Source organism: Ambystoma mexicanum, chromosome 5q (assembly GCF_040938575.1).
Source record: "Ambystoma mexicanum isolate Mex_15411 chromosome 5q, UKY_AmexF1_1, whole genome shotgun sequence".
NCBI lineage: Eukaryota > Metazoa > Chordata > Amphibia > Caudata > Ambystomatidae > Ambystoma > Ambystoma mexicanum.
In genome coordinates, this window is record NC_090933.1 from 518373665 (window position 1) to 518388929 (window position 15265).

Below are 15265 nucleotides of genomic sequence, written 5' to 3' on the forward strand. Positions count from 1 at the left end.
CTGGTTACAATGGACCCTCCCAAGTTAGTTAGCAGAGGCTTGCTTCAAATGTCAGTCTCGTAAGACGGTGGATAGTAAAGACAACATTAGATAAAGACACAGATTTATTAAATAGCCAGAACAGCACTTGCAGAGTGTTGACCTATTCTATAAATTGCTAGTTTCCAGAAAGCTGGAGGTAATTGTCTTCATATGCAATTTTTCATCAAAGCTTTCCAAAGTTTTTAGCAAAGGTTACTTGCTAGGAGACATTTCCGCTGATAAGATAAAATGAAGGCTTCATAAATTCAAATATGAATGAAAGAACCCCAAAGGTTCTGTAGAGTTGCAATGAATATCCTTTTCCCCACTGTATAACCTGGCGTGCTTGTTGCTGTTTAGCTGAGAGCACACACACAGCAGCACACGCCAAGAGGAGACGGCACAGCAGCCTCGGTTCCTAGGGCATATCACACTGCTGCCAAAGACGCTGCTGGCAGAGACTCAGGAAATTCTGATCATTGCTGCTGCGTTGCTCAAAATAGTTTAAAAAAAAGCGTGTGAACTCTTAAAATTCACAAGGAACCAGTAATAGAAAGATTATTCGATCCGTTAAAACACGTGTCCAATAAAATACAGTTCAGTTACATTTCTGCATGATACAGTTGAAGTTCAGACTGGAAACAATTTAAAAAGCAGTTGCTCATAAATAGAAACATTTTAGAAAAACAACAAAAGGAAAAAAATATAGGGCCTCATTACAAGTGTGCTGGTCCGTTAACAACGTTGTTTACCGGACCGGCACACTACGCGTCTGCGGTGGGTGCCATCCTGCCCACTAGGATCAAACCTGGCGGGCAGGACGGCACCCGCCCGCAGACTTTCATGGAAGCACTGGTACCGTTATTAACGGTGCCGGTGCTTTCGTGATCTCCATTCCCATTGAGTCCTATGGCACGCAAATGGGAATGGGGATTAACAATTTACCGGCACCTGACTTCCCCGATCGCTGGGGTCATGATCCCCCAGTGATTCCGGCAAGCCAGGCGCCGGTAAATATTAAGCCCGGCGGCAATCCTCCGGCAGCACCGGCAGGGTTACCGCCAGACCTGCAATGAGGCCCATAGTTACCAATTCAGCAATGTGCGCTGTCATTAGATCACATTTATGATACAAGGGAAACAGCAGTTAATCACTTTCATCATAACCATATGTTTGTCTTAAAACAATCCAAAACTGTGGGCCCGGTCTAATTAACCCAAAGTCACCAAATGTGCAATGACTCTGTGCTAGTGGCTATGTTCTGAAAAGATGGACAATGCAAACAATTACTCAATCGAGGAATACAGAAATCCGCATGCAATTAAGTATTCACACCCGGGGAAGGGCCATTAGCCAATAAAGTGGCTGGAAGAGCGGGCGAGAATATACATTCTTCGCCTGCTGTTCCAGCCACCAGAGGGCCATTTATTTTTTATGTGGGGAGGAATTAGGGAGCTCTCTCCCTATCACCTCCCCAAAACCAACCAAGGCCCTCCCTCCCAACTTACTTGTGAGACCAGAGCTTCGAGCTACATTTGCTGCATTCCTTCCAATCATGGCCGCCGCCATAGAAATCAAAAAGGGATTTAGCCCCTGTTCCCTATGGGGGTGGCCATCTTTTTTCATATTTTATTGTTTTATTTTCCCCCCACCCCTCAATAGATTGGCTGCATAAACTGTGCAAATCTCCCTAAGGGAAAAATAAACCATTTGCACCCTAGATAAACCCTGGGGTGCTAATGGCTTTCACACCCCATTGGTGGCAGAGAGGGTCGGACAGGGCCAGTAACTGGCCACAGCCCTGGCCGAGGCCCTCACTTTGCTCGTGCATACCCTGGCTCGGGCTGGCGTGCCGTTACTGGCTATGTCCTCCCCCCTTCCGGGGCGTGAAAGGCATAGTAATTGCCAAACACCTACTATCTCATAGTCGAATCACTATACATTCATTAAATACTAAGTATAAACACTGAACAGCCGGTTCTTGAAACCTAACCCACATATTTGGGAGTGGTGTTCATAGTCTGGGGAACTGGTTGAGGCTATCATCGCCCTAAACCTGTACATTTGCCCTGTTTGCGCCTCCCTAGGCGACCAACACCCATAGAGGGACAGGCGAAGGAGCCCATGTGTTGGCCCCACTTGTGAAGGATTGCCCCCACCTCTTCTTGACAACGGATGCTCTTTTCCTTTTATTTTACATTCTAACTGGAAGTTGGTGTAAAGAAATACTCTTGGTGCATACGTGGGACTACATGTTGTTAAAAGCTCCCCTATTATATCGTTACTTTTGTCACTGAAAATGTCATGATGCAGTTAGAACTTAATTGACTTATCTGCTGACGTGCAGATCCCCCTATGGCCATCGAACCTGGTGGGCATCTTCCATAATCACAGTGTCTTGGTGCTGCCTTTTTGCGTCCACCAGTGCACTCCTGTTTGTTTTTTAGTCTTTGTCTTCGAGCACCCTTAGTAAGAGGTGCTGCTCTTCTGAAGCTCTGCTCCCGTCCCACCTGGGAACTAGAAACGCTGACCACCTTTGAGCACAGCTGTTTGAGCCATAAAGCATAGTGTGTAATTGTGTTGCATCCCTGTCGCTACTGAAAAAAGATAACCATTTGCATGGTAGAATGTCTGTCATCATGACAGTGGCCACCATTATTGCAGTCCAGCTCTTAAATACATCTGAAGGTTGTGTGTGAGTGATGGTCCGCAACAAGAAACACTTTTACAAAATGGACAGAACCGAATCCACTAGGCCGCTACATATTTACTTAGTAGCTGCACCAAAAAATAAAAGTAAAACCATTTCTCAGTGATCATGAGGCCCAAGTATGGACGCTGTTATCAAGTGTTGTATATGAGGAGCTGAACACACAAGTGCCACCATTGTACATTTCATGTCAAGGCTGCGGCATGTTGTCCTCCCATCACTGAACAATACTGTGAACATAGTATATTGTTTCACTAAAGCCCTCACAGAATGGAATTTCTTTATTTATTTTGTTTTTTATTGGAAAAAGTATGCCAATGGATGGGCCTGTTGAGGGTCTGGTTACAGCCTTGTGCAGTGGATCAAGTGTAGCTAGCCACTGCCCGTGTGCCTCAAGAGAATGCTGCTGGATCCAGCTGGTGCCACATGGCCTCTTCTTATGTGCGACCTTGTGGATCACCGGTTGAGCTAAAGGGTCCAGTCAAAGGCTGGACCTAGGAGGTGTTTCCTCGAAGCAGTGCACATGTGCGCTTTCCCAGTTTACTACTGGATGCCGCTCAGAGGAATTTTAGCAGAGCACACAGACAATTCCCACCTTCTCAAGAATTGATAAGGCACAAGCCACAGCATTTACCTGGTATTTGCTTTCTCTTAATGAAGCTATATTATACTAACTAGTGTTGCTATTCTGGTCTAGCCTATTTGCATTACCCAACTATGCCAGCATAACCTTAAAAACCCTAAAAACAGAATACACGCTCAAGAGGTTAAAAACGAATATGAAAATCGGCAGCTCTGTGAACAGAAGATCTAACTTAGATATGCCTGCATACGTAACACACATAATGTTCCCTCTCCACCCATGACTCCTTTACTGGGCTCTACAACACTTATACCTTGTGACCCTAACTTCGACCACAGGCAACATTTAGATATTACTGGACAACCTTGAAACTGCCTATCTCTGTGAATGATTACAAGACTGGTACCTACGTCCACTTCTTTTGTTTGTTCTAATATGAATACTGTTCAAGCACCAGAAATTATGTTACTTATGGGGCTTTAGCAAAAGCGACACCCACACTATGGGACCCATTTGTCAGCTCAAATATCAGCTACCTACTATAAGGAAGCAGGCTACTTGGTTGTGTAACCTCATTGCTATACTTTGTACAAATGTCACACAAGCAGTTTGAAGCGGAACGTTTGCAACTTTCATCTAAACTAATAAAAATCAACATTTGTAGCTTGGCGAAGCGTTTTTCCTTATACAATAACACACCGTGTCACCAATATTCACCACATTTTACATAGTTACCTGTTAGAACCCTTTGGACATTACTGGCTATATGACATTTGGACACCCCACCCCTTTCTGTGGATTTCAGCACATTCATACATGAGACTGTTGCCTGAAATCGGCAAAACATCAATGTGGTCGTAGAAGGACCGGTCTCGACAGAAGGAACAAAACTCACTGTGTCAAGGCCCTTGGATGCACGGTTTCCAAGATATTTGCACTGCACCTCTCCAGGGTGAGACAACAGGTGGGGAGAGAGCGCAGAAGGTCCCAGAATTCAGCAGCACACCAAATATCGCCTGCCCCCTACCTAACCCCTACGTCTGCTCTGCGGTATGTCAGCCAGCCACACGCATTCATTCCAAGTGCAGTTTAATTCAGTGTGCAAAGCATATCAAGAGATAAGCGAATCGGAATAGTTACCTACAAGATCATTGATTTTCAACAATTGATGAGTCTTATCTCTGTCTATAGAACATTTGCTAGTGCATTATAAAATTCAAATATTAATTTGCATTCTAGGGATTTTGAGTGGGCAAATGTCATGCTTAGCGCCTCTTACTTTAGCATTGTTTACATTACCCCATAGGTGGAAAACAACATTGCAATATCATTTACTTGGTCTGCAAGGAATTATGGGTATTGTGATGAATCTGGACTATTCGTCCCTTCTCCCCAGATGGGAGACAGCCCCTTTGTGGCTAGGGAAGTGAACCCACTCAGCAAGACCTCCACTAGGGTCCTGAGCAAGTGGGACCTCACTGGGAGTGACTCCCCTCTTGGGGACAAGAACTCCCATTCCGGTAAGGCCCCTGAATCCCTTTATTAAAGTGGCACATAAACTCCTACTGGCATGTCTTCTGGCACAATCCTTTTAGTTGCCATTATTCCCTCTGCAAATAATGTATCCTGTCTGAATGTTTTGCCAGTCCGATCAGTTATAATAGATACTTGTTTTTTGTAATAGTGTTTTTACCAATGGCATAAATAATTTGCAGCATTTTCTCGGGGCAGTGCCGGCAAGTGAATAGCTACAACTAAACCAATTGTTTATACTGAGGATGCAATGCTTTTTTTGTTCATACACATTTATTTCTGCACAGGAGTACTTTTGCTAGGTACTGTGGCAGATCTTAGTCTTGGACTGGTTCATGAGCTCTCTTTATAATCGCATATACAATATTTGTTTTTTTAGCCTTGATTTTAGGTAAAGGTGCTTTAAAATGCACCTTTTACACTGATTTGTAAAGCATTGCAGAGGTTAGGAAGGGGAAATTCCCTTCCAAACCCGATAGCTTACTAAATACGCACGCACACAAAGTGGCTTACCTCGTTAGTCAGTTGCGCACGTGGAAATGAATGTGCGCACACACGCCTACCATTCTCGCACTTAGTGAAAATCTAGTAGAGGGAACATTGGCAAGGACAGTGGATGTTTAATGGCCTCTGGAAATATTGTCTGCTGCATCACAGCTGACTGATGACTCACCATAATATTTTATTTATGATCTCTTTTTATTTGGCAAAACATTTGATAGTGATTGAGTGAGTGCACTTATACAGCTCACATTACCCGGGCCGGGCTCTCTTGACAGTGATGACCTTGCTCACGGTGAAGGCATGCCCCTAAACACTCACACCAGAAAAGAATGCAACCCGCTAGGGAAAAAGGCCCAAAAAATTCTTGCAAGGATAACAAGTTTTATTCCTACAAAAATAGGTGTGCCTGCAAAGAACACTGCTGCCAAGAAACGTTCTTAGCAAAAAGGGTGCAAGCAGTCACTTAAAAGAGGCACAGCTTCGTTCATATACAGTGAAAACCCACGCAGCTGGTTGGTGCAACCCTATAAATGGTCGGCCTACTCCATAGGGGATGCCAGGCCATTGGTCCCAGCCCCGCCCATCCATCTTCCATCATGTGGGGTCGTCTGGGCTCATATTCTCCAGGGAACCAAGGTTGAAGGACCAATTAGATATAATTTCTAACAATACAACTCTGTCATTATACAGAGCACCTTGCATGAGCATAGGCTGGTACAGGCGGAGTCTCGGGGTCAATCTGACCCACACACATTTCACTCATCTCATCTGCATGTTTCGTCTTCCAAGGCTTCCACCCTCGCTTTTGAACTATAATGTATCCCTCCTTGTACCTTGCATTACAAATCATGTCATTGTGAAATAAAGGTAGGGTGACCATTGTCTTAGATCTTTTATGGCTGATTGGTTTATGGTCGATGGTCTGGGGTCAACTGGTATCTTGGAATTCAGGGTTCTTGGGACTATGGACAGTTGTAGGGGCTACATCTCGTGGTTGGCTGGGCGGGGGTCAGAGGCCTGCTCTGACCCGTTTGTGATAGCACGTGAACCACAGTGCCAAGCGTAGTCTCGTGGCATTGCATGCCACATTCTGTCTTGGAATAAACATATGAGCAACAATTTTAGAACAAATACAGCATGTCCGTGCAGGTCCCATGTTTCGATTCTGGCTGCAAAAATGGCATCTGCTTATATACGCAAAGTAAATCTAAACAACAACATTTTGCATAATATTAAGATCGTGCAGGCACCCTTAGGATGCCTCCCTGGCATTTCACAGGTGAGCGCTGCTTGCACAGGGAGACAATCGTAGGGCATTCCTGGTGAGGGCAGCTTGCAAAGGGAGACAATCGTAGCGCATTCCTGGTGAGGGCTGCTTGCACAGGGAGGCAATCATGGTGCATTACTGGTGAGGGCTGCTTAAAACTGTCACAGTTTTATTACTCGGCACACTCCAGCCTGGAACTCCTTCCCCGACAATGAATGTGGTGTACAATAAAGCGCTTTTATTTTTAATAAACCACAGGTTCTTTTATTTGAGTAGGTCCCCAACCCGTCTCGCACCAACCTTCACAAACACCTTGTGTCACAATGTACTAGGAACCAGGCCGGTGTGTATCGATAGGATATTTATTAATTTATTATTTAATGAAAAAGGAAAAAATATTCAAATTACAACAGCCAGTACTATGTGGCAACACAAATGCAATGATTCCTTCAGAATTATTAGTTTCAGATATCCTATAACCGTTTAAACGGATCTTTAATGGCAAAACAGGAAAAAGAACAGTTTTCAATCAAGTGATAGCATCAAGGTTTATCACTCCCCCCTGCAACACTATCCCTCAAACATCAGCTAACTTAATTCCTTTGAATGGTAGGCATTGGCAAAGATGAAGGATAGAGAGACAAAAATCGGATTTGAAATAAAGCCCACCAACCCAAGATGGGAGGTCAGAAAAGAAAATGGAAACCCGTTTTTGGAGCAAAACAGCAGAATCGGATTTTGCTTATTATTTGCAGGGCTACTCACAACTGCTAGGGGACAGAATAAAGGAAATTTGTGTTGCCACACTTGAGGAGATAGAGACTACTAATCAGTACACAGAACAACGTAAAATGAGATAAGGAAATCGATTTTGGGGAGAAAGAAAATGCAAAAGAAAAAAAATACAAACGGCAAATCAAAATTCGTTTTGCACAGGATTTACAATGACAGGTAGCTAAGGAAAGGGTTTAGCTTTAAAAATCGAAAATCGGTTTTCAAAGACGAGGACAGAGGCACATAACATTTAGGATTCTAGGCAAAAGGGATTGCTCTCAATGGGACTACAGTTTGGGGTTTTCAGTAGGACAGAGCAAATTAGGAGTTTGTGGGGTAATGCACACAATACATGGGCAAATTCGATTTTCAGTTAACAGAGACCTATTCTGTTGAGGCTATACTTTAATGACTATAGTTAATAAAAACACTCAACAAGATTGTTGATTTCAAATGGCAACAATTTTGAATGTGAATTTCAATGGGGAGTTATTTGATTTATTTCAAAATGATACTAAGGACTTGTACAGACAACTGAGAGATTTATCAAAGGAATACGCTAACATACACAGGCTAATACAGATTCTCCTATGGAAAGGCAATTTGGGACTTTCAGTGGGATTTTCAATGGGGTTATGTTGCAAAAAGGAAAAGATTATGCACTTTAGGGCTGGGGTTATTTGCTACTTACATAGTAAGCCTGAGTTTAGGATTCTGGAAAACCAGCTGTATCTCAGGACACTCTGGACTGCTAGGCAAGGGGTCTGGTCTCTGTACTCTCCTGGATAGGATTCTGGACAGCCAGCTGGATCTCAGGGCACTCTGTACTGCTAGGCAAGGGGTCTGGTCTCTGCACTCTCCTTGGGATGGTTCAGCTGCCTCTTCTCCATCCTCCTTTTCCTGTCTCCCTGGATTCTTGTGTGTCTGCTTTCTTCTGTCTAGTACAGCCCCCCCTATATAGCCCAAATGACATCATTCATTTTACAATCTAAGGGGAGTACTCTAGAATTACTCCTACCCTGGGATAGGACAGCCTACCATTCCTCTCTCAGCCCGCTGGCATCATTGGTTCAAGGTAAGGGAGCACTGTCTGTCTGTTTGGCATTTATTACAGTTCTTTGTTTCTCAGGTCAACCTTTTAGCAAAACTGAGTTATGTTTCCTAACTTCATATTTATACTAGTCATCGCCATAAAAAATAGATATGCGGTTTCAGTTCCTCATAGGGAATTAGGTAAGCCGATCACCAACTCCGTGCGAGGTAGCATGGCCCTTTGGCAGATTTTTGTCCTTTTCATAAAATGTATAACAGCTGTTACGCATGTTCATAATCTCAATGTCCATCTTTCCATCAGATTTCATGCTTGTCAAATTTTTAAATCGGCCAGAAACTAGTCTTTACTGGCCATTTCAGTCCACAAAGTCCTAGGAACATGCACTTAGTCCCTAAACAACCGCCTGGAAATCACATGGAAAAACAGCAGAAAACAAAATGACTTCTTATTCTGAGTGCTGCGAAAAATGCCTAAAATGAATCAATCCTTTAATGTCAATTTGGAGGATCTCTCACATATGGGAGGGTGGCGCTTCATCCCCCACAGCCAACTGTCTTCCCCTGGCTCAGCCGGTGACCAAAGATTTTTATTACACACTTTGAAGTTTGTCAGTTTGTCCTTGGTAGTGGGTGCAGGAGGAACCCACACATCCTGGTCAAGCTCTCACCACACATGCTTTCTTTGTCCTCCCTGCTGGTACTGCCTTCCAGTCTGGCAGAGCAGGGAATTATGACGCCCTCAGTCACATCACATGTCTTTGCGTAATAGTTTACTTATAGGTGCGACTTCCAGTAGGAGGCAAGGCTTTCAATTGGGTTTTGTGCCTGAGCCCACAAACTGGGTTTTCTGGTATTCTGAACATCTTCTAAGGTGATTGAAGTCTTGTGGGGGGGAAACATAATGTACATGGCTTTAGTCAACACCCCACCCACACATATTTCACTGGCATTTTCTATGTGAGCAAAGTTATCCTTTCACAGTGGCTTTTAAAAGCTATTTTTCTTTATTTCACACGTGTGCAAGCCTTTTATCATCAAACGTTTGAAATGCTGTTCTGTAGCTCATGGGATTCTTTCATTTGGCCTTTTTGAGTGAGTTTGCATTTTCTGTTGGTCCACTGACACAGAGGGGTAGACCCCCTGCACAGGGTTCTTTGATTTGACATGTAATAACAAAAGCCAAGCTGTTTTTCATATGCAGTGTTTAGAGCGCTGCTGTTCACATAAAAGGGAAAATAAAAGCCATGTCAGGTTGCAATGTGGAAATCCTTGCCCCTTGTGTGAATTAACAGTAAGACAAGGCCATTTTCGGATGTACTTCATAACCTTTTGGTATTCAGGTGAAAGAAAAGGAAACGCAGGGCTGTTTTGAATTCCATGCATAACCTTTTGGTATTCAGCTGAATGAAAAGCAAACGCAGGGCTGTTTTGAATGCTGTGCATAACTTCTTGTTATTCAGATGCAAGAAAATCAAACGCAGAGCTGTTCAGGTGAAATGTTCAAATGCTTTCCACCCATGTGCCAGGGAAAGCAAAGCACAGCCATTCTTTTTTGGCAATGTTTAAATGGGGTTTTTAGGTGAAGGGGATTTCTGTTCAGGGCCTTAAATGCACCCCACAGCACAGAGAAGCATCTTCCATGGGAAAGAAGTATTTTCAGTAGAGATATAATTATGAAATAAATGACAGAGGATACAAAGCACACTGCTACTATTGTGACCATTCCCAGCATAGGGAATGTCCAATGTAACTGTCATTTCAGCCGCACTTTATAGAGTTATTTCCACAGCAGACGAATCCTTAAAATCAGAGTCTCTTTGTTCTATCCAAGGCTGGTGAATTTCTGGGAGTTGGTCACGCTTGCTGCTCTACTACACCAACAGCCCAAACCCAGACAAATTGATACCAGTATCTCGTCCAGCAGTTGTATGTGTAAATGAAACACCATTGAAGCCAAAATACTAAATAAGTAGTATTTTCCATCACGTATTTGTCTGACTTGGATAGGAGAATACGATTTTGTGCTGGGGATTTTATTCTGTGTAGCACTGCCTAAGGAATTGTAATATTCACTAGTACTGTACAAATAATGTGTGCTATGTTTACCAAAGAAATCTGTTTTAATTTACAGGTACATTCGTTAAAAGTTGCACTTGAAGGCGTGGAGAAAGAAAGGGATTTCTATTTTGGTAAATTAAGGGAAATTGAACTTCTTTGCCAAGAACCTGGGCAGGAAACCGAGGACCTGGTCCAGAGGTTAATGGAAGTTCTTTACTCCGCAGAAGACCCGGTAGGTTTGCTTGCAGCAGTAGGTGTTTTTTGTTTCCAGTCATTACACCTACACTTCTTAAATATTTGGCTAATGATCATACGGCTGTACTCATAATAGAACACTTACCTTTCAGTTACAATTAGCCAGTTCATTCACCTGGAGTGGAGGAGAGTTGAAAAAAAAAGTCTGTAGCTGCACACCTGAAAAATATTTCTTTGCAAAGATGCTACTTTGTTCTTATTATCAACATTCCCCTGTGTCATATGTTCATACATGTGCCAGTGTTGCAACTAGTATTAACATGGCTCAGCTTCCACAGATCCTGTTTCCCAGTCCACTGATTGGACCCATATTTGTAGTTGATTTTGTTTAATTGAGGGGGCAGGGTGTGTGTGTGCGTGTGTGTGTTTGTGTGTGTGTGTGTGTGAGACCGTGACCAAACCCGTGCCTCTGAAAGTCTCGAGTGAGCTTCCTGATGCTTTGCCCAGAGAGTCTGAAGAGTGGCAAACTCATTGAACAAAGGTTTCACCCCTCCCTTCCTTAAGGGAGAGCTGCAGCCTTCTGTCAACCGAGCTTTCCGTCCTACTGAATAGAGCAACAGGAGCTTTTAATTCGCTAATCAAGCACAAGTACTTTGAAAGTGATATTGGTGAATTTTCCAGGTTTTCTGTTATCTAAGCTTTATAGACCAAGCCTGAGGGCTGGATCGGCGTTATGGGCTCTGAAGACCAAGTTAAAGGCCTAAGCGTAGTGAGGGTGTTTCACAAGGTATAGTATACAGGGTCATAACTCCTGGTACGGCAAGGGCGAGGTCCATAAAGCTTTTATAGCCTGCTCTTCAAAATATATGGTTGTATGCAAGTATGTAGACGTTGCCAGTACACAAATTGGTATTACCCAAATTTATCTTTTACAATTAGCCCTTTGTCCTAATTGACCTAATTATAGTGGTCCTAATTGACCTTCTGCACAATTGACCTTTATATTATTTTAGTTATTTTATATTTGTATTGGGTTGGTTTTGGATTATAAATGATATAAGGGTACTGGATCGGGGTTTGCGGGGGGGTCTGGATTGGGTAGGGGTTTTTGGGGGTTCCCCCCCACGTATATGTCGTAATTGACCTTTCTTTTAAATTAGGGCAATTTTCCTGAGGTCAATTGTGAAAAGGTCACTTAGTATGCATCCCACAAATTCACCTGGGTGGTCACAGGGACTTGGCTGTGGGATTCTCTCTGCACTGCAGACAGCCTTGGAATGTAACATTCAAAACAATTTGCAGACCCTACCGGTTTGTACAGCCTGTAGATTGTCCAATGAGATTGCTTGCATCATTCCAAAGATTACAAAAGCAATTAGCATCAGGGGTATAGAGGGCTGCAGCCAATCAGCTTGTTCAAATCGCAGGCAGAATCCCGTGATTCAAGCCCATATTCCGAGCAAGCCGAAAGCTGTTTGTCCCGACACACCATATTTTCTCAACCTCCACTCTGTTCTCTGCTCCTTTCCCCCACCCTCGTGGGGTTTCTACTCCTCCCTCCATTCTTACCTGATTTCTCTAGCAGTGGTTCCACCACCACTGCTGTTCCTGCATCCCAGCCTCCATGGAAATGGAAGAGGGGCTCTGCCTGGAGCCCCGCCTCCAATTTCCATGGTGAGCATCCTAGGGTGCAAACAGCAATAATACCTGCACAGGCGGGCTCTTGATTAGTTGCTGACGGCAGCGGGGGCCATCGTTATAACTTGGGCCCCGGGACATTAGCAGTCAATCCAGTCAGCCAGCACGGATATTATTGCTATAATATATATAATTCTGTTGCCACTCTAGTGCACACTTTGAAGAGAAGCACTGTATCCCATATTTTAAAATGCTGCTGCCTACTGTTAGAATGGTGTGGACTGGGGACAAGCCTACCCTTACATAGCAGCAAAGCTCCCTTTTCTAAGCAGTCTCACTGGGCATACAGATTTAGGGTCATTTTAGAGATTTAATTGAAAATTAGCAGATTTGTCGTGGAAATTCCTGATGAACATGTAAGAGAAGAGAGCAATTAGTACCCTTATTCATCTGTACAGGGCAGCCTGCCGTGTCTGCTTCAGTCCCCTTGGCACTAGGCGGTTATACGACAAGAGGTGGTGGAATTGCAAACAATACAACATTAGGTAGAGGTAGAGGGCATGGGTCCATTTAGTAATTTCAGCTGGCGAAATGTGTCTAGAATAGATCACTCGTCTCACTGCTGGAACATCCCCTGCAGCGTACTGGTCCCAAACACGCGCTGCAGCCCCACCCTAACTAGACTGGGCATAAAGTGTGCATGTGTCGGCTCGCCACACTGCCACTTAAAAGAAATAAACAAGAAGTAAAAATCATTAATCTGAGCTGCTGCTCGAGCCTCAAAGAAAGAGGATAAAACGGAGGTAGAAGCAGAGACATTGGTAGAGATGGGTCACGTGACGTGGGTCAGAAACTGGACTGCTTTTTTCTTCCCAAGGGATGCTGGGAATTAAAGTCCTTAGCTTCCCCATTCCACCATATAATCTAATCTTTTAAACCTTTCTGGGCCTCATTATTACTCAGGCGGTAGCCATGCCGATTAAACCAGCAGGGCTGCCGCTGGATTCATTTTTTTTTCCAGCGCCCGGTAATGGCCAATTACCGTGGCATTACAGCCCTGGCGGAAGCGGTAATTGCCCAATCCCGGGCGCCGGAAAAAAGGCTCCCCTTTCCCATTCAAGCCCTGTAGAGCTCAATGGGAATGGGGAGGCCGGATGCACCGGCACCATTTGTGAATTGTGCCTGAGCAGACCTCGTAGTTTTCCGGTCCAGTAACAACAGTACCAGCAAGCTTACCGGTACCATTGTTACCGGGCCGGCAACCTTATAATGATGCCCTCTGAATTCAATTAACGTGAATGCTCAAACATACTCTACATATAATCCATTTGCCATAGTTTCTTGATTTTCCTTGATGAATGGCCTTCAAATAAGTCTTATGCTTTATTTTACTTTTAGGTTTGTTTCCAGTTCTTATTTGCCAACATATTTTAGCCTACATGTATTTTACCTCTTTCTACTAATATGTTGCGCTTTTATTTTCCTTCCTTCTCATTACCCTACAAACTGAACCCATTGTTCAACCTATACCTGGTTCTTTTCCTTACACTTATTTTTCCTCTCTGGATGCAGGACTTATGTCATTTGCCTTGATGGTTTTGTAAATTAGGCAAAATGAAAAACGTCAAGATGACTGGCTACCAACATGAATTAGGTGTATGTGATTTTCTATTAAATTAAAAGTAAGATCAATACGTTTGCAAGATTCACAGTGAAATGTACATTATGTGAAAGTCGTTTTTTCACTGGCTGTGATTCTGGTAGGCCCATCAATATAAATAAACTGAGGGAATGGTGTAATGGGGTCCCTTGTCTGACTTTGTTTACAGATTGAAGAGTGGCCTTGGGAGCCGGGTTACTCCCCGAACCTGTTGGCGATAGTCTTAAGGGTAGTAAGATGAGGACCCCCAGGCACTCACCCTCTGTCAGGATTTGAGGAAGTCCTGCCCCAGTCCAATTCAACTGAAGACCCACTTCCTAAAGCATATGCCAATTTCCCCAAAATATACCCAGACCTGCCAGTGGGCTTCCACATCTTTCACAGGTTCCTGCAAATGCACTTGCTCATGCACCCCACTCGCAAGAACCGCTTGGAACCACTGACACGTTTTATGAGTTTTTATGAGTTCACACACGCTCACAATCAACAGCAGACTTGCCCAAAAAACCCAGGGGCTTGCATAGGTTCCTAAACCCGCTCATGGCTACCTGCGCATAAGGTCTGCTGGCCAGCAAGCACCGGTTTGGTACCACCCAAATGCTGCAGGTCATCCATCAGGTCATCCTAAACACCTCAAAACCCTGTTTGCGTATGCCCTGCACTAAGCCAGCCAGGATAGCATCCTCTTCAGCCAAGCACACTGATAATATCCAAAATGGCCACCATACTAGATATAACTATTGGCCAGCCCTGTCAACCTCATTCTGACATGCAAGGGGGAAGGAACCTGAACACTCTATGCCTCCAAACGCATCAGGGCCCCTACTGCTTGCCCTCAATCCTAGTCCCACCCAGAGAGAGAGGACATTTTTCTATAAACCCCAGGCAACTCAGACCCAATGTATGGGTTGTTGGAGCAAGTTGTGGTTGGTGGTGAGAGGAATATCAAAGGCTTTGAAAGTACTATGGAAGAAGGAGGAGGATCTAGGACTGGTGGAGAAGATTACATCTGTAGGAGGTGGTAGAGGATTGCAGTATTTGGCAGTCGGAGGTGGTGGTGACTTACATCTGGAGGAGGAGATAAAGGACTGGAGGTGGTGGCAGGAGAGGGTGATGAAGAGTAGTGGGTGACGGAGCCTGCATTTGGGGGAGGGAAAGAACTAGAGGAGGTGGAGATAGGTGCTGGGAGAAGTTGGAGGAGGAGGCAACACCTGAAGAAAGAGAGGAGGACTTGAAAGAGGTGGTGGGGAGAAGAGGAGAGGCAGGTGA

The 15265-nt window shown here is 44.1% G+C and overlaps 1 protein-coding gene across 3 annotated transcripts in view; it reads left to right on the plus strand.

The window, feature by feature from the left end:
- The window catches only part of MAPRE2 (microtubule associated protein RP/EB family member 2), a 984616-nt gene that overhangs the window by 945875 nt on the left and 23476 nt on the right, over nt 1–15265 (plus strand). For all 3 annotated transcript variants that reach the window (XM_069621019.1, XM_069621020.1, XM_069621018.1), the window contains one exon: nt 10577–10735. In XM_069621019.1, coding sequence (XP_069477120.1) covers nt 10577–10735 — 159 coding nt within the window. The remainder of the gene's footprint in view (nt 1–10576; nt 10736–15265) is intronic.